Source organism: Micrasema longulum, unplaced genomic scaffold (assembly GCF_059751315.1).
Source record: "Micrasema longulum isolate JH-2025_06_02 unplaced genomic scaffold, ASM5975131v1 h1tg000141l, whole genome shotgun sequence".
NCBI lineage: Eukaryota > Metazoa > Arthropoda > Insecta > Trichoptera > Brachycentridae > Micrasema > Micrasema longulum.
The window spans coordinates 1,195,202-1,223,019 of NW_028277347.1; the positions used below are offsets into that span (position 1 = coordinate 1,195,202).

Genomic DNA, 27,818 nt, shown 5'->3' on the forward strand with positions numbered 1-27,818 from the left:
GAAGGATTTAAAATGATTTGATTGTTTTTAAAATAACCAAATCAATCTTTGAATTTAGATCATTAAAACAATAATATTATGTAAAGTACATTTTCATGGCAAGGAAAACGTTAAACGAAATTTACAAGAAAACGAAAAAATATTCAAGAAATATTTTATTTTATCTTTTCCTAAAAAAAACACTTTCAATTAAATAAAATGATGTCACAGTTCAATATTGTTTTTGACCTTATGATATATTTTTTATTCTTCTAGATGAAGGTTTTATTCCTTCTTGCTTCCATATTTTACATCTGTCAAACTGCTCCCGACGGCGGCGGATATGATGGGTTTAAGGTTTTTAGGCTAAAACCAACAACCAAAGATCAAAACACCTTCCTAGAGAATCTGTTTGACCAAGACTTCTCTCTGGACTTCTGGGCGGAGCCAAACTCTGCTGGAATACCCGTGGATGTGATGGTTCCACCATACGAACAAGATGACTTTGTAAGGAGAATGCACGATCATGGATTGGAAGTGGAAGTTTTCATCAATGATATTCAAAAGTGAGTACCAAAGTTAGTATTTTCCAAATCTTTGAATTTTTCTTTAAAACTGATTAAAAGTTTATCCGCATTTTGGTTTACTAGTTAGAGCCTCTGGTTTTCAATTTCTGTGCATGAGTTTCCGAGTACATTCCAGAGAAAGTATACATACCCATTGGTTTTTTAAAAATTGGAATAACCTACTAAGCCTCTTTTTCAAAAATGAAAGAGATAATATAGAAGGAAGTTATGAAAAATACACCACAACACCCAGACCAATTGAGAAATAAATCATTCTTGGATTTCTTTCTTGCAACAGCCGGAAATCGAACCCGCGACGCCAGTTTCATAGTTAGCCGTCTAACCTACTGCGCCTCAGCTTTTATCAACATAAATGATATATTTTTTCAATAGAGCCGTTTTCATAATGAGTATTATTGTAGTCTCGTAATGTCGCAAATTTATGGACAAAAGGTTAAACCACGATTTGTCGTAACTCGATTTCCATTTTTTTTGCCACACTTAATTGCCACTGATTCAAAATGCAAAATAAATTATTAAATAAAACAAACGCATATATTCACTCGTTAAATAAATAAAAAGTGCACTGAAAGCGATCAATTTGACCAGTAATAAAAAAAGAACTATTTTGAACTTTTCAGTGTGACTTTAATGGACCTTGATGATGTTACCAAATGGCTCGATTGTCGAGCGACTGTTTTTTCTTTGGCCTCTAATTTTAAACTGCTTTGCAATACTACGATACTGCAATACGATACGCAATCGTTGGTTGTTTCATACAAATTAAAAGACAGAGAAAATATAACCCATTATGGAAATGCGATAATTTGGCTCTATAATAGGCTAAGGCCAAACAATTTTTTTCTTGAAACCTCATTTTATTTTATTTGATTTATTTATTCATATGCAAAAAAAATAAATAACTGAACTGCAGGACTGTAGTTTGTCAGTAGGTGCTTATAACTAAAATATTAAATAGGTAAAAACATATTATTATCTTTAAATTTGTTGCAACAGAGAGGGAAAACATTTTTACCATATTATTTCTTTATTATATAAAAAAATATATATATATACAAAATATGACAACATACATTTTACCGAAGGGAATATAGAAGTCTAGGCATCCACAGGGCTTATGACCTGTCATTCGCTGGTTTAAGTGGCCACATAACACACTGTAACATTAACCATTTTAACATATTACAACAGAGATGAAGAACATTTAAGAAAAGGTAATATAGAAGTCTAGGCATCTACAGGGCTTATGACCTGTCAATGGCTGGTTTAAGTGGCCACTGACAAACCAGCCATTGACAGGTCATAAGCCCTGTAGATGCCTAGACTTCTATATTACCTTTTCTTAAATGTTCTTCATCTCTGTTGTAATATGTTAATATAAACAGCTCCCTAAGGAGTTGAATCCAGTCCTTGTCTACAAAAATTTGGACAAACTCAAAATATTGTTGATTAACCGTTTTGCCTTTATTTGAACATCTACATTATCAGTTGACGTTTCTGAAGTTAAAGAGCTGAAACCTTTATTGTTGTGAGTGTTATTCATTAGTTTGAATTATTGTTACACAGTGTGCAAAGTGGCCACTTAAACCAGCCAATGACTGGTCATAAGCCCTGCGGATACCTTGACTTCTATATTCCCTTCTGTAAAATGTTCTTTAATGTATGGGAGCGAAGTATGGAATTGAAAAAAATAATTATGAAAATAGGATAAATGCTGTTGAAATGCGGTCTCTTAGGCAAATGTGTAGTAAAACGATGTATGATAGGTGCACAAATGTCGAAATTCGTGAACTGTGGAAGGCTGAGACATGCATTATCGACAGAATCAAGAAAGGGGCGCTACGTTGGTTTGTACATGTAGAGTGAACGGACAGTGAAAAAACGACTAAAAGGATCTACGATGCGAATGTTGTTGGATGCAAAAAACGAGGAAGACCGAGAAAGACATGGCACGATCAAGTCCATTGAATACTTGAAGATAGACATGTCAAGAGTAGGAATAATCGGCGTCCGTGCATGACAAGATGTATGAATGTAGAGGAAGCGAGGTCTGTATGCAAAGAATAAATAGTAATATGGAGTTCTATCCTCTCTGCCTACCTCTACGGGAAAACGTCGTGATGGTTTGTTGTTGTTGTTACATAGTATTTTTAGCAAATAATGTTATGAAATCAAAGATGTTCAATATTTTCTATTTTTATATATTCGTCCTAATTATGAAAACTGCATATCAATTGTTTTCAAATATATGTTATTTTTTTGTTAAAGGAAAATTAACGAAGAAAAAGTGCAGTCACTATCTAGAGGTAGTATGACGTGGACAAGTTATCACAGACTTGAAAACATTTATTCCTGGATGGATGGTCTTCCAAAACAATATCCAGGAAAAGTGACTGTCTTAAAAGCTGGAACAACGTACGAAGACCGGGTTATTAAGGGTCTAAAGATATCTTTCGGTGAAGGAAGAAGAGCCGTCTTCTTGGAAGGAGGAATGCATGCCAGAGAATGGATTTCACCCGCAACTGTGACGTACTTGGCCAATGAATTGCTTACCAGCAAAAATCCAGATTTCAGACAGGTGGCTGAGAGCTTTGACTGGTACATCGTACCAGTTTCAAACCCAGATGGCTACGTCTTCACACACCTCATAGTAAGAGCTAAACCAAACTATTTCGTGACCAATGCACATTCAAAATATACGTGAAATCAAAACATCGCACTGGGAGAACGTACCAGATATACGCGGTTAAAATTAAACATATTGCGGGTAGGAAAATCAATTTACGACAAATTAATGTAAGAATAATTTAATCTTATAATAAGAAATCAAACACTGATTTGAGTCTACTGAACACTTTATTTTATTTTTACAAATATAAACATATAAAAATAAGAACTTCGTGACAATTGTTTCGCCTTATTAGGGCATTTTCAAACGAATGTGAAGATTATTTGGATTGAATGTCCTTATATAGTTATATAATTCAAGGTACTTAAGTAGGAATTAAAAATAATCTTTTTTATTTTTATTTATTTACAATTTTAAAAAACCCGTTAGGGTTACATTAGAAATTTAATATTGTCTAGTCATTTTATGTCTCGTCTAGTCTAGTTAGTTCAGTCATCATGTGCTTTTTCAGATTGATTTTAAATTTGTCTCCATTAAAAGTTTTCAAGTAGTAAGGTAGGTCGTTGTAGTGTTTAAGTCCATTATGTAGTATTTTTGACTGTCCTGTGTTTGTCTTTGCTTTTTCAATATGATAGTGTTTTTGTTGTCTGGTGTTATATTTATGTATGTCAGCATTTTTGACTAATATTATGTCGTCGTCTTGTATGTTTCCCAGTGTTATTTTGTGCACAATTTTTAAGGTCTCAATTTTAGTCAAGTAGTTTATGTCAAACTGGTGTGTTTTTTTGTACAGTTCAGTGGTAGGGGTCAGGTAGGGTAGGTTGTATGTTAGTTTAAGAATTTTATTTTGTTGTCTTTGTATTCTTGTTATGTCTGTCTTGTTACCAGTTCCCCAGAAGGCGATCATGTAACTCAATTTACTTTTGACACAGGCTTCGTACATCATAATTTTTTCCTTTCTTGATATAAAATCTTTAATTTTGTAGAAGAGGCTATGTAGTGATGCCATTACTTTAGTGAGTCCATCTATGTGTTTTGTCCATTTTAATTGTCTGTCCATTGTGAGTCCTAGGTAAGTCACATGTCCTAGTTCTTTAAGAGTTTCGTTGTTTATTTTTATGTTCATGTTATGGTTCTTCTTTTGTGTTTCGAAATGTATTATATTGCATTTCTTGGCATTTAGTGTTAAGAAGTTTTTGTTTGTCCATTCTAATAGTTTATGAACTATAGCATGTACATTAATCATAATTGAGGGAAAAACCGATGGTTAAGGGTGAGGCTATGTGTTTAATAGGTAATGGGGAATTTAGGTATTTGTATTTGAATTTCGGGGAAAATATAACAAAGTAAGTATTTATTGACATACAAGTATGTATTGTGAGATAATTAATGAAACCTTATAGTTTTGTAAATTTAGATAATTGTTGTCGAAAAAATATCAATAGTATTGTTGCTGTTCATTTTAATTTTAAAACATGATTGAAATATTATGAGGAAATTTATATAAACATAAATGTATTATTATACGATACGATTATGATTTCTAATTATAAGTTTAAATATGGAGTTCTACAAAATAAACACCAAATCAATCAATAATAAATTAAGCATTACAAAAGACAATAAAATGGGTAAATAAGATTTTTTGGTGAGGTGGATCAAACTGACGATAAATAAAAGAGAAATGTTATACGCTTGTACTAGTTCATATTTGATAACAAGTAAAAAATTTAAAAAAGCGAATAGATATTAGTCCGCCTCGTCCTATAGTGATTAGAGGATTTGCCTTTCTTATCACGTTTTTGGTACTTACAGATCTGATCATATTATCATATAATGATCTGTAACTCAATCATAAATAACTATCAACGTGCTAATAAGCAACGGATACCAATTTCTCACCATGGTTTTTTATCGTATTCGCGATCACAATGAAACATCCGGGAACAACTAATATTGAATGTCGATATATATATGTTTCGCGACGTATAATCCTGCTGAGCAATTATATACTTGAATTTCACCGGTGTAAACATGGAAATTATTTTTTAATTATTTACTATGCTATTTATTGCATTTAGTTAGCGGTTGGCAAGCCAAATGTCAAAAAAAGCAGTCGCCATAGTAATCGTAAATTATTTTTTACTTTTTTGTTAAAGATACTCCTTACTTTTTTGCAAATGCAATAAATTGTATTTTATTGTATGGTAAATTCCGTTTTTTTGACAGAGAATTGTATTTATTTACGAAGAAACCAAATAATAAACTGACATGAGCGTTGACTTAGAGATTACACTGACTGCGATAATTTAAGCATGTTCATTATTGTTCATTGTGATCGCTCAAATGATTAGCATGTTTTAAAGCACGTCCATAGTTATTTGTGATTGAGCTACAGAGAACATCTAAAACAACATAATTTATGTATGATGAAAATATCTTTTACTGCATATTTATCATCTCCGCCTTCTCGCGCGGAAAAATAGCATGGTAGTCGTAATCCTAGTACAAATTTAGGAACATCTTTTGATTTTTCTTTTTTTACTATTACTACTACTACCATCACGCCATTTCCCCGTAGGGGTAGGCAGAGAGAATGGACCGCCACACACGTCTATCCTGGCATACAATCCTAGTCTCTTCCACATTCATACATCTTGTCATACATGCCCTTCGGTTCTGTCTGCTTTTGACATGACCAGACTTAAGATTTTGGTTTATCTGATCATGCCACGTCTTCCTTGGTCGTCCTCGTCTAACGTTGCCGTTCATTTTTGCCATATGTACTTGTTTTACCATTCTTTCGTCGTCCATTCGTTCTACGTGACCAAACCATCTCAGAGACCCTTTCTTAATCTTATCAATTATGCTTGTCTCAGATTTACACTCTCGCCTGATTTCATCATTCGTAACCCTGTCATACATTGATTTCCCACACATTCGTCTAAGAGATCGCATTTCAACCGCGTTCACTCGGCTTTCATCCTTCCTCTGCCAGTTCCATGTTTCACTTCCATACATAAGTGTTGGGACTAAAACTCCGTTGTGCACTGCCAGTTTAGCTTCGATTGACATATTTTTATTAGAAATTACTGTGCTTAGTGCTCCGTTCATTTTGTTGCCCGCATTCACTCTTCTTTCAACATCTTTTTCTACTCTTCTATCTCTTGAAAACATGCTTCCCAGATACACAAATTCTTCTACTTGCTCGAGACTTTTCTTTTTTAATCAGAAAAAAGAAGGTATCATACAATGTGAGAAATAAAAATGATAGGAAATGCGCTTAGCTGCCAAAAAATGCCACTTGATTGGATAAATATATGAAGTTTTGCTTTTGATATTTTTAAACAGCTGTGAGATAAATCAAATGCACCTAGTAACAGACTCATAAATTATACTAACCATAATTTATTACTCAAAATAACAAACTTTTTTTAAATTGTAAATAGTAGATTTATAAATCATTTCATGAAATTTATTTGAGTTTGCAAAACATTGAATTTTCCATGCAAAAATACACTTTAAAAAATACATCTTAAAATTAAGAAAAACCGTAGTTTGGAAAAAATGCCCACAAAGACTTCAGCGCCTGAGCGTTGGCCATTCTTTTTTTAATAATTTGTAAGTTTATCGTATGTAAATATGGTATGACATAACCATAAAAAGAAAAACAAGATTAACATATTTATGCTGTTATTACAAAAACAGGATTTATTTGGAGTATACATTTAATTTTTACCAGATAAATATGAATAAAAACGGAACGTGGTCTACATGGTGTGGAAACGCCAAGTCAGCCTAACCAGTTAGCCTGAACAGTCAGCCTTACAAGTCAGCTCAACGTAGCCACTCAGTTCTAGCATGTAGTTCGAATTGCAGCCATAATTCAATTAATTTTTTATTCGCCACGTAATAAATTCACGCATCAAACATCAAAATTGTGAATTTTGCCAATTTCCAACGGGGTAGGAACTCCATACCGTTAACAACAGCTAAATCATACCACCCTAACGGGTTTTTAAAAACAATAAATAAAGAATAAAAAAGTAATACTAGTGAATGGTTCAATTTTTTTTTATTTGCAGAACAGACTTTGGAGGAAAACAAGAACAGATTATACCTTCTTCTGTAAGGGAGCTGATCCAAACAGAAATTGGGACATACATTGGGGAGGTAAGTTAAATTATTTTTTCGTTTACCTAATAAGAAATGTTTCATACGTGTGAGTGCAACGTACATAGCTCAATTACACACTTACGCTAAATTAGTTTATATGAAATATACTATTGTGTACCATATTTACGTGTATACTTATTTAAAAAAAAAAAAAAAGTTAAATTATTAGTATTGTTCGATTATTTTTTTTGAGACAAAATAATTGTATTATTTAATTTTTTTTTTATCTAAATATGTTCTTTATACAATACTGCTATGTTATATATAGTATTTATGTAACATAATACTTTTCAATTTAATTTTGAAGTTTTTCACATTGTATTGTAGTGTTTATATTATTTTAAATATATATCTTTTTAAGGTAAAAGGCACTGCGTGCCGTGTACATTAATAAATAAAAAAACATCTACCAAAGAAAGCGACGTAGCATGTTCTGGGTAACACAAAACAATATTTCATGCAAAACCAACCAGACATTAATGTCTTCTAATAACAAAATCAGATGACAAAACTAGTACAACTCACTAAAGTGCACCAACCAGTGAGGTCACATTATGTTTACTATTCATCATTGTTTATAATGGAAGAAAAATGAAAAATAAATGAATAAATAAAAAAATAAATAATTAACTTCATCTCCGCCATAGAGATATCAAATACAGAATAAGACAACCTATAAAAGGACCACAGGGCGTGGTTACATCATTCAGCTCAGCTCAGTTCAATGTTTAGTGTTCACCTAATCGCATCATCCAGTTCGATTCAGTTCTCGTGGTCCTGTATTAAATTCACCATACAAAAAATACACATCAAACATCAACATCGTTTCTTCTGGCATCTCCAACTAGTGTAGAAGCTCTATTGACAACAACCAACAAAATTATCCATACGCAGTTTTCTATTCTACCTTCTCCTTAAATGGAATATACGCTATATTTTTTTCAAGGAAGTATTTCGCAATCCCCGAATTACAATATATCACAATTACAATATATCGTTGATACAATGCGAACAGTGCCAAATGCACCATTGAATTATTGTTAATAATAAAATTAAAAAGCTTAGCAAAGAAAAATAAGATATTTAATTGGGGTAGATGCAGCAACTATACCCCTATACGCTGATATAGAAAGTTTATTGATGAGGAAATAACCCCGCTCTGTCACCGACATCGAACAAGGGCGATTTCAGCTATGAAACTGGTAGAGTCTAAAGCACAAAACTCCTATTAAAACAGAACAACAGAATCTATTTTATTAAGACTGTTTGAAAAGCTTCCCACCGCGGTAAAGAAATCAACTAGTTTCGAGTAAAGAAGCGGACGATTAAAGTACTTCCTCATTGAAAATCAAAACTATAAGTGTAAAAATGTGTCAACTTTATTTCTCCTTTTTTATAAATTCGCAGTACTACTTTTTACATTTTAGTATTTACGGTTTAATTTTAGTTTTTTTTATGAAAATTTCCGTTATTTTTATTTGTATTAAAAACACGCTGATAAATTTTATTTATTATTAGTTTAACGCAATCTAGATATTATTACTTTTTATATAAATTTTCATTAAAAAAAATATATATTAGACCCGAGAGTTGATGATACAAATTTTAAAGTAGTTTTTTATAACTTAATAGAAATTCCCAGAGGAGCGGGAGATATCTCCAAATTTATAACATAATGTTTAGATTTCAAAACCTAAAAAAATTTAAAAATGGTGTTTACTATAACGACGTATAATTTAATAGACATGTTACAAGCATGGTAAATGGTATTTTAATTCATGTTTTTTTTTTCCTTTATGCTTGGGAAGTAGCGAGAAAAGGAGGCAGAGACGTAGTGTGGCAACATTACTCGTCATGCCGCACGCCATGTTCCTCATTATGCCTACCGCTCCCTTTATTGTCGGTTTTTTGAGAGCGAATCAAAGAACAGGCAATATGAGCGCGAGTGGATGGCCACATAATCGCGCGGTCGCAATACGCATCGAACGCTCACACAAAACGCGCGCGTCATTTTTAAATGATGTATTTACGCACGTTGCCATAGTTTCATTGTCCATTGTATAGCAAACACAAATGACAAGTGCGAAACGTCGCGATTTATTGCGCGAGTAGAGCAGTGTGTGGGCAGAGAGAGCAACATCGGGTGATAGGGAGCAGCGCGAGGAGCATAAAAATGGGTAGTACAAAGAGCATAGAGTGGCTGGGTTATAACCTTCAACGGACTTTAATCATTATCAGACGAGGTGCTATGGGAAAAATTGCCATGAGCAAGCTCTCACGCTGCATTAATTATATAGTGAACGATTTTGTTGGAATGAAATAGTTAGTTTGACCAACCGTAGTTTTGTTGTTGGGTGAAATTGAATACAACGTTCAGTTACATTTTTCTGAGATTTAATAGATAATATGATGAATACAAAATTATACAAATAACGATTAAATTAAATACAACACTGAATGAATTAACCATGACACTATTTATATTATGTGGGTAATTAAAAGTCTTAGAGAGAGAGAGAGAGAGCGCAAAAAGCTATCTGAACCGAAGTCAACACGGGACTCGGAGATTCTGTTGAATTTCAATTGTGCTGACGTCAAGCAGTTTCGGTGTGCCTTACGCGGTGTTTTCAGCGCTTAAAATGCAACGTGACTGCGTGTCAATATGAGATAAGACTAGTAAGGTAATAAGGCGTCTATTGTAAAACGTCAGACTCTTTTATGACTAAATAAGGAATCAACACAATACGATACAAATATTTTCTCAATTGTAGTATTGGAAATTCTCAATTATGTGAAAAGTAATTTTTATGAGCATTATATTTTTTAACCAAGTCCATTTACGAAATGTCTTTGAACTGATTAAAAATTTAAATGGTTAAATAATGCTGTAAACTTCACAAAAAATGACAAAAATAGCGACTTTTACTCGGTCGTATCTGACTCACCACCGCCACGCGTGCATTTAATCATTTGTTCTTTCTCCCCTTTTCAGAGGAAGGATCTAGTAATCGCGTGTGTTCAGACGTCTACGCAGGACCAAACGCATTCTCTGAAAGAGAAACGCGATCTCTTTCTCGGTTTATTTCAACGATCGCTGACAAGCTGGATGTGTATCTGGCTTTCCATTCATACTCTCAACTCCTTCTGATGCCCTATGGACATACTGAGGAGCATCTAGATAATTATGGCGATGTTGTAAGTAATCAAAACATTTAAATGGACGGTTTATTAAAAAAAAAAAAATTGGTAAAAGTTTTTTTTTCAAACTACAAAAATATCTACCAAATACACTATTCACGGAGTACTTCAAATTAAAAACAAAATACAAAAAAAAAAAAACATAATTTTGAATTTTGCATTGTTGTTTTTTTTTTTTAAAATAGGTCGTTATTTTTAAATGCTTTCTTGTCTTCAAACTATATTAAATATATTATTAGTTTTTATTTACCGTTTAATGTTGGGATTTTAAAAGAATTCGATTGGTCGGAAAATAATGATCGTAGTAAGAATAACAAAAAACAACTGTTACAATTATAAGGAATATGTAGTATGTATGTGCAGTTTCAGTCATAAAAAAGTTAATTAATTTTGTGTTAATAATTTTGTTAAACACGTACGACCATTTCCATGGTTTAATTTTATTTATTATGATTTTTTTTTGTTATATTCCGTGGAAGAAATCTGAAGTCTACTAAATACAAGTATAATCTTGCAAAAAAAAATAATATACACAAATTTGTAACTGAAAAAAACATTGTCCTGTTGAGATAGACTGCCCGTCTATCTCAAGAATAATATATTGGTTCATAACAAATATTAGTTTATACACAAAAAAATACATTTTAACTAAAATAAATAAAATTAATTGACGACCAAATGAGGACAATTAATTGTTTATTTTATTTATCCTCAATTATTTGTTTTTTTTTTTAAATTGGGATATGTCACATTCTTATCTAATTATTTATGTTAAAAAACCCACATTTTTTTAAGCTTCTAATGAGTCATATTATTTTTTTTTATTTAGAAAACTTTTCCAAATTCATTTTAAAACATTTATCAGTTTTAAATTTTTTTATCCCTTAAGAATTTACCGTAATGGGCAATTGGCACGAATGATAATAGGAAAAATAAGCTCGCTGTATCTATAATTTGGATGTAAAATTAGAAATTATGTATAAAATTATCAATCAAATGGACAAACAAAAAAAAAACTTAACAAAAATAATCAGGATTCTTTCAGTCTAATCTAACATGTTTAATTTTCAGTTAACTATTGGTCTCAAAGCGGCTGAAGGACTTGCAGTCAAATATGGTACCAAATACAAAGTTGGCAACATCGCAGAAACTATATGTAAGTATCAATTAAGCAATTTAACATCAGCGTCACTTTTTAAGATAGCATTATAATTTTATAATGTTTCAGAGATTACTCTGAACATGAAAACGTGATATGAAAATCAAAATTAAGTCATTTATTTTAGAAATTTCAGATTCATAGTAAAGTAGACTCTTGACAATCTGTAAGGTATTGATTTATTATATTTACGGCCTAAGCCAATTACAACAGTTACACGAAGAAACATAAATACAAGAAACTGAACAAAAAGAACATAAAACTAAGTTGCAATGACAAACAAGGGCAATACAATAATGGTATGCAATATGTTTATAAAAACGAATGATATGTATTATTTGAAGTATTATGATACTTCGAGCCAAACCATGCCATTCCAACTTCATCCCCCACTGTTTTAGTCGCGAAGAGATCTACGTAAAGCCGGGAGAAATTTCCCGAAGAATTCCAAGTAGTGTGACGAATTGACTAATCTACATATTCTGGACATTGGGGCAAAAGAACAAAAGTTGTTCTTAGAAGTTTTAATAAATAGCAAATTTTGACTTCTGGTTGGGAACATGAAAAGAATATTATTGCATCAGAGATGGGACATCACTTATAGCATTAAGTACTTTGAAAATGCATATGAGGTCCATCTCAGTTCTACGTTTCTCCAATGAAGACAGATTAAGAGATTGCTTTATTTTAAATGCTATGTACATGTGCCGCATGTAATGTATATGTTTGTGTATGTTTTATATGTACGTTTATGTGTGTGCGTGGATGGCTCGGAAAATGCATTCGGTATTTTTATTTATTTTAATTTATAACCTCCATGGAAAACGCAAATGTTAACAATTATTCTTTTCTCACTTGAAATTCTATTTTTTTTTGTTTCATTTAATGTTTATATCTTTTGCATAATGAATTAGTTCGTCATTGCATTGAATGTTTTTAAGATCAAAGTTTTCTCATTCTCAGATCCTCTCACAACGTATGCTTTGACCATGTTTTTTTCATTATTTTTCTTATGAATTCGGTTTGATGCAGAACACAATAAAACTAAATACAAAAAAAAACACCAATTCGTGTACATTCTAAAATATTTTTTGCCACTGTAGTATAAACAATGGTATACCAAGCAAAAAAGTTTTAAATTTTATTTTATTTTTATTTTATTTTATTTTATTCAGAAAATATACAGTCATACATAATAAGCATTAAAAACAACATTTTTTTTAAATAAAAAGACGAATTATGTTTTCATAAATTATGCAAAAGATATAAACATTAAATGTGACAGCAAAAAAGAAATAAATGAAAATTTCAAGTGAGAAAAGAATAATTGTTAAAATTTGCGTTTTCCGTGGAGGTAATAAATTAAAATAAATAAAAATACCGAACGCACACTCCGAGCCATCCACGCACACACATAAACGCACACATAAAACATACACAAACATATACATTACATGCGGCGCATATACTTAGCATGATCCACTCGAAATGCACATTCAGCAACTATCCCAAATAATCGACCCCATGAAGAAATTTTCATTAAAAATGTTTACATCAATACTGAGTCCATTGTAATTTCTACACGTACGTCTAATGAATGAATTCGAGGTATAATGGTTTTTACAAGTTGGTATATAAAAAAGGGAATTTAATCTGGTATAGCGAAGAGGAGGATCTCTATATATAATCATATGGAATTGAAAAATGTCTATAGGCAGAATAGCGAACGTTAAAGCGTGTAAATTGATTACTTAACTCATCAAATAACAGATCAAGCTCTGTAAGCGCCTTTGCTTCCATATTTTTAGCGGCTTCATTTCTGTTGAAAATTAAATTACGAATATGCATTTGTTTTATATTTTTGTAGATAAAGCTAGCGGAAGCAGTATGGACTGGGTGAAATCTAAGCACAAAGTCCCAATATCCTTTACTTACGAACTACGGGACACTGGAAAACATGGATTCCTTCTTCCCGCAGAACAGATTATCCCAAATTGTGAGGAGGTGACAGACTCCATCATAGCTATGTTCAAGGAATCCGCTAGACTCAAATACTTTACTCTGAAAGACACCAAGAAAAAGAAACCTAAGAAAAGCTTTTATTACTTTTAAAATAAAAACCAATTAAAGAGATCGTTGTTGAATTTGTGCATTAAATCTCCTAGTCTATTTTGTTCATGTTTTTATTTTAATTTTTAAAATCTCATATGCTTTAAAAATTTTGAATCATTTTGAAATGTCTAATGATATTTTTTTTATTCATCAATTTATTTAACAGCCGATGATTTAAAAAAAACATAATAAAACAATTTTTAACAATATACGCTTCCACTTTCTATGTATCCAAACTCAATATAGAGGTTTTGATTTTGTGGAGTTTGGCATGAGCTACTTTTTTATGTACAATAATAAAATATGTACTGTTGTAATAAATAAATAAATAAAAAAACAATTAACGTCTTGCACGCTGTGGTCTAAAATGGAATATAACCTTGCAATAAATATTTTACAAAAATTATTGGAGTGACAGAGGTAATGTATCACATTGTTTTCATTCGTTTTGTAATGAAAGTAATTGACAATATCATGCCAAATAATGGTAAATACAACCCTTGTGTGAACTTAAGAATCAGAGAGATGACTCGAACAAAGTTACTCAAATAATTCAATCAGATGAAGAATAAGAAATATTTAATAAAATAGAAAACATAATACGTCTAAAATTAATGACTTGAAATATAATAAAATTGGAATAGCTGGACAATCATTAGCATTACCTACATTTAAAAATCAACTAAGTGAGAGCACCCAAAGCATATGTATAAATGATGCCCGCAGTAAACAGATGTGCTTAAAATTTAAAGTTTAAGAGAAAAATAAGTACATTTTGAAGTCGAATTAAATTCTGACATAACTGTTAGTTTCCGAAATGAGTAGCTTGATGCAAAAAATAATGTCGCTAGATTCTGCCCTATTAATATTTAAGAGTGATTAGGCGTAAGAAAGTTGCCACTGTAAAAAAATAATTAGTCATTAAATTTTCCGTCTGTTTTACTATCTTCCGGAGTGTACGTATCGAGACGTTGGAGGAGCCGGCTTTGTCGTCTTGGCAAGTGTCAATAGTCTTTTCAAAATCATGTTCAAGCCAGCATTTTTTACTTGAATTATGGAGTTTATAATTGCTTTGAAGTGAGCACTTTCTATCACAGAAGCCTATTTTGTTTTAAATGTTAATAAAGTAAAGAACGCGGACTAATTTTTGCGGTCATTCATTGGTTCGTTTCGATCATATGATATCGATATGGCAAGTAGGTAGAACATACCAAGAAAGATACAGATAGTACAGAAGTTAAGTATACTGTCTCGATATATACAGATGAAGATAGGGTTCATGATTAAGGCCTCGGTGAATACGTTATAGATATTTTATGTAATTTAGTTTTTTTTATTTCTTGAAAGTTCATTTTAGTAACGGGTTTTCATAGTTACCTTGTTTGCTGTTGTTCGCCCTACACAATATAACGTGAACAGGATATTTCTGCCTTTTGTACTCACTATTTGAAACAATATCTCTTCCCCGAAGTAAAGTCGAAGTTTTCCTTTGAAACGTCGAGAAAGTTTAACGAATGTCAAATTTCATTACTTGTTATAGAAGTATGAGATAAAAAGAAATGTGATTTTCTGTACTGAATTACGAACGTTGTGTTTGTCTCTGCTTTGAAAACATTTAATAATTTTGACTTCGTTATTTTATATTTTATAAATATACTTATGAGAAATAAAATCCTTTTTGTAAATATTGTTTGAATCGTGAGATGCTTAACCCTTAAATACATGATTTTTTTTTGCATCGTACTATAATTCACAATAAATTTATGAAATTCGATATTTTTAATACCAAATAACTTTATTTGATGAAACTTCTGAAGATGTCCCTCACATGTTGATACATTGTCCCTTTTTAGGTTACAAAGACAACAGCTGGAGGCGCGATGCAGAAGCCTGGGTGAAGATCTTTGCGTCATCCCATCAGTGATAGGTAATAAAGAATTCACACGAGAGGTAGTATCATACATGATTAATATAGTTCAGGCAATCGGTAAAATAAACCAAAGTAGGGAATAAAATGCCAAACACTCTTTTAATGGAACGGAAGCGGAAAAAAAACCAAAATTTTAAATAGAAGTGTGTATATATTTAATAGGCACAAAGCATTTTATTAAAAACATTATTTATTAACATATCCATATCTATATCTATATCTTTATCTATATCTATATCTATATCTATATCTATATCTATATCTATATCTATATCTATATCTATATCTATATCTATATCTATATCTATATCTATATCTATATCTATATCTATATCTATATCTATATCTATATCTATATCTATATCTATATCTATATCTATATCTATATCTATATCTATATCTATATCTATATCTATATCTATATCTATATCTATATCTATATCTATATATCATCATCCTCATCCATATCCATACATATTTATACCCGTACATGCACACATACATATCCATACATACATATATACACATATATACACATACATACATACATACATACATGTGAACATACATATACACACATAAACATCCATGAGAATATTACTTAGTTTATAAATTCTATTTTATATATATATCTTTATTTACAAATATTAAATTTTTTAATATATAAACTCCTGATCGAATAGCCAGTCTATTATTTTGCCCTTGTCACTTTTGGTAGTGCCATTTCTCAGATTGTTTGGTAACAAATTGAACATAACTGGAACCACATATTTTAAAGTTCTTGTCCCATATTTGTTGCTTGTCTTTGGAATCACTAAACCTTCATTTTGTGTGAATCTTGTGTTATAACCATGTTCCAATAAATTTTTGAATTCATCACTTTTTCTTTGTTCCAAAATGATACAGAGCCACAGAATTCCTCGAACCGGCAGCGCCTTAATAGATTTATATAGTACACATTTGTTACTCCTTATTTTGTAAATATCATTGGAGACTATTTTTTTAACGATGGAACACTGTAAACTCTGTATCATTTTTATGTTTGTGATTGTTGAGTGACCCCATGCTTTGATACCATATCTTAGAATCGCCTCCACCAAGGAAAAATAAATAATTCTGAGTGTACTTTTAGGCAGAATAAACCGATAACTTAACTTAATAAAACTTAATAAAAAGTACTAACTAGAGTCCGCAATCGATCACAAAGGTTAGATATTTGACAATTCCATTTAAAATTGACATCTATATATATTCCTAAATATTTATATTGACTTTCGAATTGAATAATATCGCAGTTACAGTGTAGTGGAATTTTAATATGTAGACAGTCAACATTATGGGCAATGAAATTTTGAAGTTTATATTTTTTAGCATGAGGTGATTTGATATACAAACGTTTGTTTTTTTTATATTAATAATGAGACCAAAATCATGTGCCCAATTCAACAGTTTATTAAAATCGTTTTGCATTTTTTCTTGCATTTCTAGTGGATTTTTCCCCGAAATCACAAGTGCCGTATCGTCTGCAAAGATAAATTTTTTAACATTTCGAAACAATTTTTTATATAAATGACACATAAAATATGTATATTTTGGGCCTAAAATCGATCCCTGAGGTACTCCGGATAAATATTCCTTGTCTGAACTTAAAATGTTTTAATTTTGACGCTCAATTTTCTCCCCGAAAAATAATTTTGAAAAAAAAGAATGCAGTGTTCCCCTAATCCCAATTGACTCTAAATATTTCTAATAATTTGAGAGACATAAAGTGTCGAATGCTTTTGAAAAATCTATAAATAAAACCAAGATATGCTGTAAGCCATTCAATTCATTATTTATGTAATCTGCGAATTTCTGTAATAGATCGTACCTCTATCCGACCGAGTTTCTTCGGGGTATGGCTTGGCTACAACAATTTAGAGACTAGAAGGAATGTGTATTCGACTACTCATTTTTATCGATTGTTGCGCGGGATGATCGATAATACTGAAATTATAATGAGCATTGGTTTGTATGTTCCTGATAATTTTCTAAGACAGCGTCAGCATAGATTGTTTCATATTCTGATATTCAGGATCAATCTGCCAATGGTTATGCCTGTTGGAAGGGCTACCGCTATGCTGAACAACATCGCTCTGGATATTGCTCTGTTCCATGTATCCGAAGGGGTTTTCCCGGAGCAGGATTCTTCTACTACTTTGACATGAATTTCTTAGTATTTTTTTTTCTTTTTTATAATACGTACTTATTGAATATATTTTTGTAATGTATTTGTTATATTTAAAATAAATTAAATTGAATTGAATTGAACGTAAAATAAGGACGGCCAGTGGCATGATAAGATAAATCAAAATCATAAATCTAGTCATGTCAAAAGCAGACATCATACATTATGACAAGATGAATGAACTTGGAAGAAGCTGGAATGTCTGTCGTGATACACGCGTACCATCTTCTTTGCCTGCTGAAATGGCGTAATTGAGAAGCAGTATATTCTTCTTATTCAGGCTGTAGCCGTCCACTCCTGAACGTAGGCCTCCTCTATCCCCCTCGATGTCAAAACGGTCTTGAGCTAATTGTATCTACGCTAAACCCGCGTGCCTCTCCAGCGGAGTTGGGGTCGCCCGGGGTTTCTGATAGAAGTTTGAGGGTGGAGTTTTAGCACAGGAGGCGTTTCGTCTATCTATCGTCTGAGCTGCAAGCAACATATCCAGCCCAACGCTATTTTAACGCTGCAACACTTTCAACGATGTCCAGCTCTCCCGTTTTTAACTGAACCAGGTAGCCAAGCAGAGAGCGATGGAGCGAACAATGTTGGGGATTAGCGTTAAATTAAAATAGTTGTATCTACTTACATTGTATATAAATTTTAGCTGTGGCAAGTAACTAAATGAATAAGCGTCAAACAATATAAAACCAATCAAATTGTTTTCCTATTGATTAATTCACAAATAGCCGCTTCGGCATGATTGACGACATCCTATTAAATAACATCCCAACGTTTCTAGAATCGATTCTAATAATTACACCGTAATAAAACTGTCACAAACGACAAACAAAATGGCCGTTTTTCTGTTTTACTCGAGGCAATAACCATTATTATTCTGCAGGTTGGTCATTAGAATTTACAAAACTAGTAAATGGATCCGTATCTACGTCTAACACCTGCCATACGGTACACCTGAGACACCTAATCAGGATAGGAAGAATAGGAAATAATACGCAATGTTTAGAAAAATGTTTTATTGTTTATTGAACTCGACTTTACTATTTTCACGAAGAACATTTTCAATTTTCAATTTTCAATTTATTTATTTTATAAGCGTTTATGTACATTACAAAATATTACAATGCATTCATAAAACGACAAAATTAATACTAAAATTTAAATATACAAAAATGGTAAAATAAAAATACCCAGCAATTATAGAGAAAGAATGCTATCCTCTCTGAACTTTTTTTCACTAATATGAAAGATGTCAATATCCGAAGAGATACGGTTGAGTAAAGACATTGCTCTTCCTACTGGCATTACCATCGGCAGGTTGGTTCTGCAAGCAGGAAGATGAAACAGCTTAAGCTGTCTATGTCTAAGGTAGTCATTAGGAACATAAAGAAAAATAGTCTACGTTACACCTATGTTGATCGTAATACCACGGATCAATCGGAAAAAATACATAAGCAAGTGTGTATTTCTTCTTTTCTCCAAACTATTGCAGCCATGCATTCCCAGTATGAAGTCAGACGGGTACAACTACGGATAATATCCGCACTCCCTTAAGTAAAGATACCTCAGAAATTTCTTATAGACATAACGTGAAATAGAAAAAAGCAAACAACAATAATAAATGCTAAATACAGAAGTATGAAAAAATATTGGAAACACTAATGTCATAAATCTGAAGAATATTATTTAAGAATATTTCTGAATGTAAACACGACAAAATTAAAATCATGTGATATTTAAAAATCATTATTTTATTTTTAAAGTGGTTAAGTACTTGACATTTTAAAAAGGTTGCTGGAAAATTAATTAAAAGTATAAATATAACGGTAGTCAGATGACGGATGGGACCATCCATATTTGTTTCTGTGTTTTTGATCTCAAAAAATTTAGTAAATATTTCAGTAAACACAAAGAAAAATAAATAAATAAAACAGCGTCATAATAATTTTCCAGTTCTACTTAATTTTCCATACTATGGACACTGGCAACATTACATCCCAGGTACAAACATATCTTTGATGGGCGGACATAAGAGTATAACTGAAAAAGTGCAACTTTTCAGGAGAGCAAAAAAACGTTATTACGAACCCAATTATTTAGCTACAGAACTCAGATTTTTCAAAATGGGTTATTATATACAGATAATGTGATTTGTGTTACAACATTCAAGTAATTTGTTCAAATAACAAAAATATTCCATATATACTACTTGAACCATTAAAGATATGACAGACATGAGTCTATTTATAACACTAAAACTAACTTATACTATTTGTACTGCTCAATGAATGATATAAATGAGTCTACTTATTTAACTGGTACCATTTTGTACTATCTGTGCCACTGAACATATGACACAAATGCTCATACTTATTTAAGTAAAACAAAAATTTAATAAGCACAAAGTTGTTTATTTATGTTTTGAGTATTCATATAAGTGTACTGTTAATACCATTGATGGAGGCATGTACAATAGAGTGAGCCGATGATGTATAAAGTTTTTTATTTTTTTAGGCATCAAAGTAGAAGGGGTCTAAAAAGTTGCATTTTGGATCACATTGAACGTATAAATTATTTTAAAAAGTAATTCATACTACTTTTGGCCCTCAACCGAGGTTTGAAGTTTATCACTGTCTGAACATTTTGTTAATTATCTATAGTGATAAAATTATTTTGTGTTAACAAATAAATAACTTAATCACATTACTAATTCGAACACGTTTTAAAACTACCGGAATGCAAAAAGTTTACACTCCGCGGAACTGATTCCGTTGAGCGCCTGGCTAATATTGACGAAAACAATGGCCCATTAAAACAATGCTACCCATTTATTACAAAACAAAGTGCAACTCACGCCCTTAGATGCTTATTAAATAAGATTTAATGCACATTACAAAATTTAATTGAATTGATTTTTTTACTTTAATACGAAATGACAGCCGGTTTAGCGCAAAAAATCGACTTTTTCGAAATTTTCAAGCTCGGGCGTTTCAAAATCGAGGGCCAAAAGTAGTATCGAATATTTTTTTTGGATATTTTTCGCATTTTGAGTAATCCAAAAGGAAACTTTTTAGACCCCTTTTATTTCGAAATTCAAAAAAAAATAAAAAATCGGCCCACCCTATTGTACGTTAGGTTAGGTTAGTAATTTTTTTTTTATTAGTTTTAACATTTCAATTTTCTTATTTATTCTTAAACTAAAATCCCACCAAGACACTTTCTGTATATCTTTGGTGAAGAGTTATATGAATTATAGTAGGCGGTAGAGAGTAAAACAAAAAAAAACTGCAACGTCGAATGCGGATTGGCGCGTTGTGAAGTGTACTGCACTATACCACATTGACGTCCGTGGCACTACGCGGCGCGGCAAAATAATCTTCCGAAGGCAACTCTGCCGCGCCGCGCCGCGCCGTGTCACGCAGCTCTAGCATAATTGGTTTTATCCAAAACATTGGAAACATTATTTCGTCTTGCAGCGAAGCGCCACGCCACCGTAGTGCGGTTTGACCTTAGACCCGACACAATTTGCGAGGACATGGAAAACGAAGATTGATAAACTTATTGACTCACGGTTAAAGTCCGTACTTGAAAAAGCATAAAAGTATTATTTATTATTAATATCTTAGCATATGTTAGACAGTGTGTTAAGTGGCCACTTAAACCAGCTTATGACAGGTCATACGCCCTGTAAATGCCTAGACTTCCATATTACCTAGTCAACAATGTTTTTCCTTTCTGTCGCAACGAATTTAGATATGAGAGTATTTCCCTCTTAAAAAAAGTTTCACTGACGTGAAAGATGTCGCTCTCCAAGGAGACAATGTACAGTTACGTGATTGAAAGTAAATTTCAGCACAAAACACCTTGATCTCACTCGGAATCGAACTCCATATGTGAGGATAATCACAGGACCCACATTTATTTTGCAGTAAGTCTTATCCCAGCATTAAACGTTTTCAAGCTATAAATTCTATTTTATTGACGATAATAAGTGGATACATTTTCATTGCGGCTCCCGCCAATTTTCAAAGAGGGAAGATTAAAATGAGATTATATTTGTGGGGATGAAGTGTTGGGTAGGTACGGGGTGTGATTACAAATTGGAAATTTTGAGAAGTACGCGAGCCCTTTGGCGTTTTGATGCTTATTAAGTCGAATATCGCAAACTTTTTATTTGCGGCCTCTCGGTTTTTCATACAGCTTTAATAGTGATAATAGGATGGGGCGGGTGGGCATTCAAGGGAAAATAGACCCCATAAGAAAACCGAGGTAGAAATAAGTTTTGAACATACGTAATACCTATATCTGATGACGGAAATGTTTGAATAAGACGTGACCAGTTATGGAAATGTCAAGTTAATTTTTCATTGGTAAGCTTGGTTTAGTTTTGACCGTTTCCGATTTAGTATTAATTCCTTGTAACCGGATTTATTCGCTGAAATTGTCAACCTTGTTGGAGAGTTACAATATTTTAATGTATTTCATCAACATAACGTTTTCCAAATATTTTATTTTCTACATTTAAAAAAAATATATCTACATACTTGTTATCATTTACTTTATTTCATCCCATCGTCAATAAACTTATTTTACACTACGCGGTGAATGAACCGGATGAAGGACTCCCATAATTATAAATTAATTATTTTTATTCTGTGTTTCAACATTTTTTTTAATATTTTGGATGGATAAACTGCAACAAACATACTTTTATTAGAATATTTTCAAAAATATTTTTTTTTTTCATTTTTAATTCAACATTTATTAATGAATTGTGAAGCCATGTGAAAAAGAAACAATGAAAAATTTTCTTCAAAAAACAATGAAAAAAAATCTAAATAAACTTGGATTCAAATAGAAACATTTCAGGAAGAATATCCATAGACACAATTGAAAAATGAAAAAAAAATTGAACAACGTAATAAAAATAAAAAAAAACCCACATTAATGACACATTCTTTTTAACGTTTCATATTTAATATAATGCAAAAATTAAAAAATAATACATGCACCCGGTGAAATAAAAGCAAAAATAACATCAAAATCTCAAAGCCCTTTAGTTTTTTCTTTTTTTTATCAGCCAGAGCGGTAAATTTACATGATATAATATAGAAATGTCATGTTTTTGATTTTATAGTGCTGATATGCATAAGTACATAATTCCTCATGTCTCGGAATGAGTTGTAACTCCAGGGAATATTAAATGCATATTTGTAGACGAGATGTACCGAATCTATATTCGGTACATCTATATGGCTTAGGGAAAAATCTTAGAAATTATAATTAAATGGTTTTCACAAACACATTCAAATCTTTGGGGACATATTTATGTTATTAAGCTGAACGCGGCAATGCATTGCTATTGCTAGATTTGAGTACATACTCGTATATATATACATATATTAAATGAACAAAATCGAAAATTTGATTTCAAGTATTGTATTTAGTCCAAATTAAAAATGTACGTACACATTTTTAATTTTTGTGTTTCGTTTTACATAAATTGTGAGGACAGAGAATATTGATAATTAGGTATTTGAACATTGTTTTCCTGTCACTGTCTTGCGATGCCTCCCCGATGCTGCGTGAAAAAAACAACTGCATGTCAGACCTATTGTTGGAATAAACAAAATCGACGTTTCGTTGTCTCGTTTTCCACACCTCAAAAGTCAACCGATTTTGTTTTTTTTTTGAGCAAGTATTAGAATAAAATTTTCTCTATAAACATTTTTAAGTATACTTACAAAACTTAACTTCATAATGCTTTTATGTAACCGTAAAAACAGGTTCGGTGTTCTTGATTTAAACCATCGACCTATCAATACACAAAAGTGCACCCGGAACCCTCTATAATTATGACACTTAACTCATGCTCAAACGCTCAGTCCTGCCCTACGTGTATTTAGTCGTTCTTTAACCACCAGACGGGCTTCGACGTGAGCTTAACATTTAATTCGAAACTGGAATGGTTGGTTATGTCGTGAAAACGTGTGAAAAATTATTGATGTTTGTAAACGGTAAAATTCAACTACTACTACTACTACTACTACCATCACGCCATTTCCCCGTAGGGGTAGGCAGAGAGAATGGACCGCCACACACGTCTATCCTGGCATACACTCCTAGCCTCTTCCACATTCATACATCTTGTCATACATGCCCTTCGGTTCTGTCTGCTTTTGACATGACCAGACTTAAGATTTTGGTTTATCTGATCATGCCACGTCTTCCTTGGTCGTCCTCGTCTAACGTTGCCGTTCATTTTTGCCATATATACTTTTTTTATGTAAAAAAAATAAAACATCCTCCGAATTTTTCAATATATGCATTTTAGTCAAATGCAACCCCTGAAAATCGATAATCATATGGGATTCAAACTTTTTTTCCACTCAACTTATTGAAGATGTTATTGTTTGTAAACCTTAAAGATGTAAATTAGAAAATTTAGCAAAAACCGCACCTAAATTTGTCAAGCCATTATCGAGTTTTTGCGAGACACGATACGGCGATTCATTTATTTATATAGATAGATAAAATGTCATCGAAAATTTTTTCTAAAACATTCAACTATTTTAAACAAAAAGTAAAATTATAGGAAAAAACAGTTTTTAAAAAGTGGTCCTAATATGGGATACTCATGTGGTGCGTCTGAAATCTTGTCGTGTCCTTACAATGTTTTGGTTGGTCGGAGGGGATGTGAGTCCGTTGGGTTATACTAGAAGGCGTTTCGTTTTTGAGAAATTCCGCCATCTCACATTAGGGACTTATGTCATATTTGATACATCTCCTTAATGTTTTTATTTATATATTACATGTCAATAAAATATTAATAATAATAAAGATTGCTAAATAAAATAATCTTCTTTCCAATGGCAGGTTTAGTAGGAATATAGGTAATAAAAAATAATTGCTAAACAGATCAATACGTTTTATTGTTTGTAATCTATGACTTTTATGAATTTTAATTTTAATTTATTTTCAGGGTGCCTTCACATGTTAACCTTTCTTTCAATAAGCATCCAAAAATTACACATGATCGGAACGGGGGGACCAAACGACCCCAGTGCCTACTTGTATATAGCGTCAAAAGAATAAAATGTTGGAAGTGTGTATGACCGTGCAATCATTTATTCATGTTTTCGCGTAAACATTTTTGTTAGTTTGCCGAATGTTTATGTTCATAAAATGAAATTGACCCTTGTATTATTTACGTCTTTTTTGATTTAATATAAAAAACGACTTTTTCAAAATTTAAAAATAAAAACAGGAAATTGCTTTTTTCTATTAATTTCGAAGTTACAAAAAAAAGGGGAAATAATTTTAATAATACTTGAGTTATCGAATTAAAATCGGTCTATGGGAGATTCGAATTCCCCTCTTTGGTCCGGCTAGGTAAACAATATTGTACAATTTTGAAGCCAGATAGTTTTGTAGTACCCTTGTCTACCTATGAATAGACAAGTAAAGTATTTTCCAAAAAAATCCCAATGCTTTGAGAAATTTATTTGATTTTGTCATTAAAAATACATGTCGTTCCTATCTAGAAACGTAGAAATCCCTCCAGCGCAGCGTATGATCCAAAGACGGTGATGAAATAAAACTTTGATGATGATATTCCCCGGAACTTCTCTTCCCTTACTTTTATATTATTTATTTGCTCCGAGTTTCTCATTTATTTTTTTTACTCACCCCTGAACTCTTTAGGGGAGATTGGGGAAAGACGACTCAAGCGTTATTTGTAAATTATATTACCTTGTGCAATCTGCATATGTTAATGAATGTTTTTTATATAAACAAACATACATACATATAGTCTACGGTCCCTTGTATATGTGAAGCATTCAACAAAAAAAATAATAGTCCTGATATATTAGACACTCCATACAAAAGTACAAAATACTCCATACAGAGGCATAAAAGAAAACTAATAGGTTCGATTCAGAATAACAGAGAATAGACGTTTTGTCTCTTTTCTTACTCTTAATCATTAAATCAAACGCAATTTTCCACTCTTACTTGCCTTTAATCATCCTTCAGCACTTTTTATCAACTTCCTTTTTTTCTTTCTCACTATCTCATTGTGTCGTTCATATTTCTTTCATTTTAATATATTGTTTATTTATTCTTTGTATAGTTTAAACTTTAAACCTGACTCGCTTCATTGCAGTATAATTTTGTGAATACATATAATTAGATGGCAGACCCTTCAATGTAAACATTTTTATAGTTTTAATTTATATTTATTTAACCTGTACATCTGTTTGTATTCGAAATAAATCAAATAAAATAAAGATAGTTTTTTAACAATTTGTCAATGCTTCTCGAAGTTGATTGTTGTGCTTATTGGAGATAAAAGGATATTGAAAACGACCCATAAAATATAATTGTTTTATCAAAATGATTAAATTTTAGTTTTATTCATATTTATTCCAAAACTACACATTTAACGGTATTTTTTTTTAATAGCCGACATCATACCATGATTTTTTTTATCGTGGCAAATGAAGAATACAGCTCTGTGTGAAAAAGAACCAGAACCCAGAACGAGTGTTTTTGTCTCGACGGCTGTTCTCAGATAAAAATCCTGAATAAAGAAATCGGGCTGAGAATAGTCCGCCTCGTTGTGTAGTGACTGGTGGATCCTAGGTTCAGTTTCTAGAAATATATTTTTGGTTGTTTAAACCACAATATTGAATTATTCCTGGACTAGTACCTTAGCTGCAAATAACGGTTTATAGAAATAAGCTGCATTTGGTTTACGATTGCAGTACTCAATGCGTCACTGGACGCTGAAAGATAAATTATGACTTAGCTTTATATGTTTTTCTTTATTAGACATTTTTCTTTGCATTTTATAAAATGTTTTAATAAGTTACAAATACAAATAAAACTATTAAATAAAAACAAAAAAAAAAAACCATAAAGGCATGGCTTGTGTGTGGGAATGCGTTTTATTTTCAATTTGAATAAAGGCTACTGGAAGTATACGATAGATATCAAAAAATAAGTGCCAATACTAGATCACAATTTTATTGACCATAAAAATGAGAAAACTAATTTTAAAAGCATATGTATGATTATACAGTAAATAAATACATGTCAAATACGTATATACTCGTATATTATCTAAAATCATTGAATTATTAGACAAAAGTAAAGTGATGTTTCGGATAAAACTTAAGACCCACTTGTTATCTTAATCATTGGAATAAATCCGTAGCATGTGTCAACAAAATAAATTGTTTTAATGAAATTAAAAATCTAAAAGCTTCAATGAAATTTATTTATCTATAAAATCACTTTGTAAAGCGCCCTTGAGGTATTATATTACGAAAATGGTACTATGTAAGTTATCTAAATTATTACAATAATAATACAAAATAAATACTTCGTTGAATGATGCAACATGGCAAATTACAAAATAAGTTCTTCAAAAATTAATTACAAAAATATTTATTCACTTGCCCTTCGTTCCAACTATCCTCTTTATTTTGTACCTTTTCACTCCTCTTTCCCCCTCCCCATACTTCGAAGAAAGTTTATCAGTGTGTAAATAAGTCCGACAACTTTGAGAGGGATTGCAAAATTGAAAGAATGCTTGAAACATAAAGCCTCATAATATAAACCCTCCAACCTCTGTAATTTAAAGATGGAAAAATAAGTTTAAGCATCTTGTCTCAAATGCCTATGTCGCCAAAGCGGGTAAACTTAAAACAAATCTTAAGGTATGTATTTAAACTGTGAAAAATATAAATATAATAGAATAGAATAAAGGCATTTTTTTTCTCTTTAATTTATCTTTTCATTTTTTTCCATTATAA

The 27,818-nt window shown here is 31.6% G+C and overlaps 1 protein-coding gene across 1 annotated transcript in view; it reads left to right on the forward strand.

Annotated features, from left to right (window-relative positions):
- The window catches only part of LOC148284211 (uncharacterized), a 28,555-nt gene extending 14,656 nt beyond the window's left edge, over nucleotides 1-13,899 (forward strand). Inside the window, exons 8-13 of the mRNA XM_088242498.1 lie at nucleotides 256-545; nucleotides 2,835-3,216; nucleotides 7,281-7,368; nucleotides 10,364-10,566; nucleotides 11,641-11,725; nucleotides 13,596-13,899. Coding sequence (XP_088098624.1) covers nucleotides 256-545; nucleotides 2,835-3,216; nucleotides 7,281-7,368; nucleotides 10,364-10,566; nucleotides 11,641-11,725; nucleotides 13,596-13,840 — 1,293 coding nt within the window. The 3' untranslated portion in view covers nucleotides 13,841-13,899. The remainder of the gene's footprint in view (nucleotides 1-255; nucleotides 546-2,834; nucleotides 3,217-7,280; nucleotides 7,369-10,363; nucleotides 10,567-11,640; nucleotides 11,726-13,595) is intronic.
- Nucleotides 13,900-27,818: the final 13,919 nt, after the last annotated feature.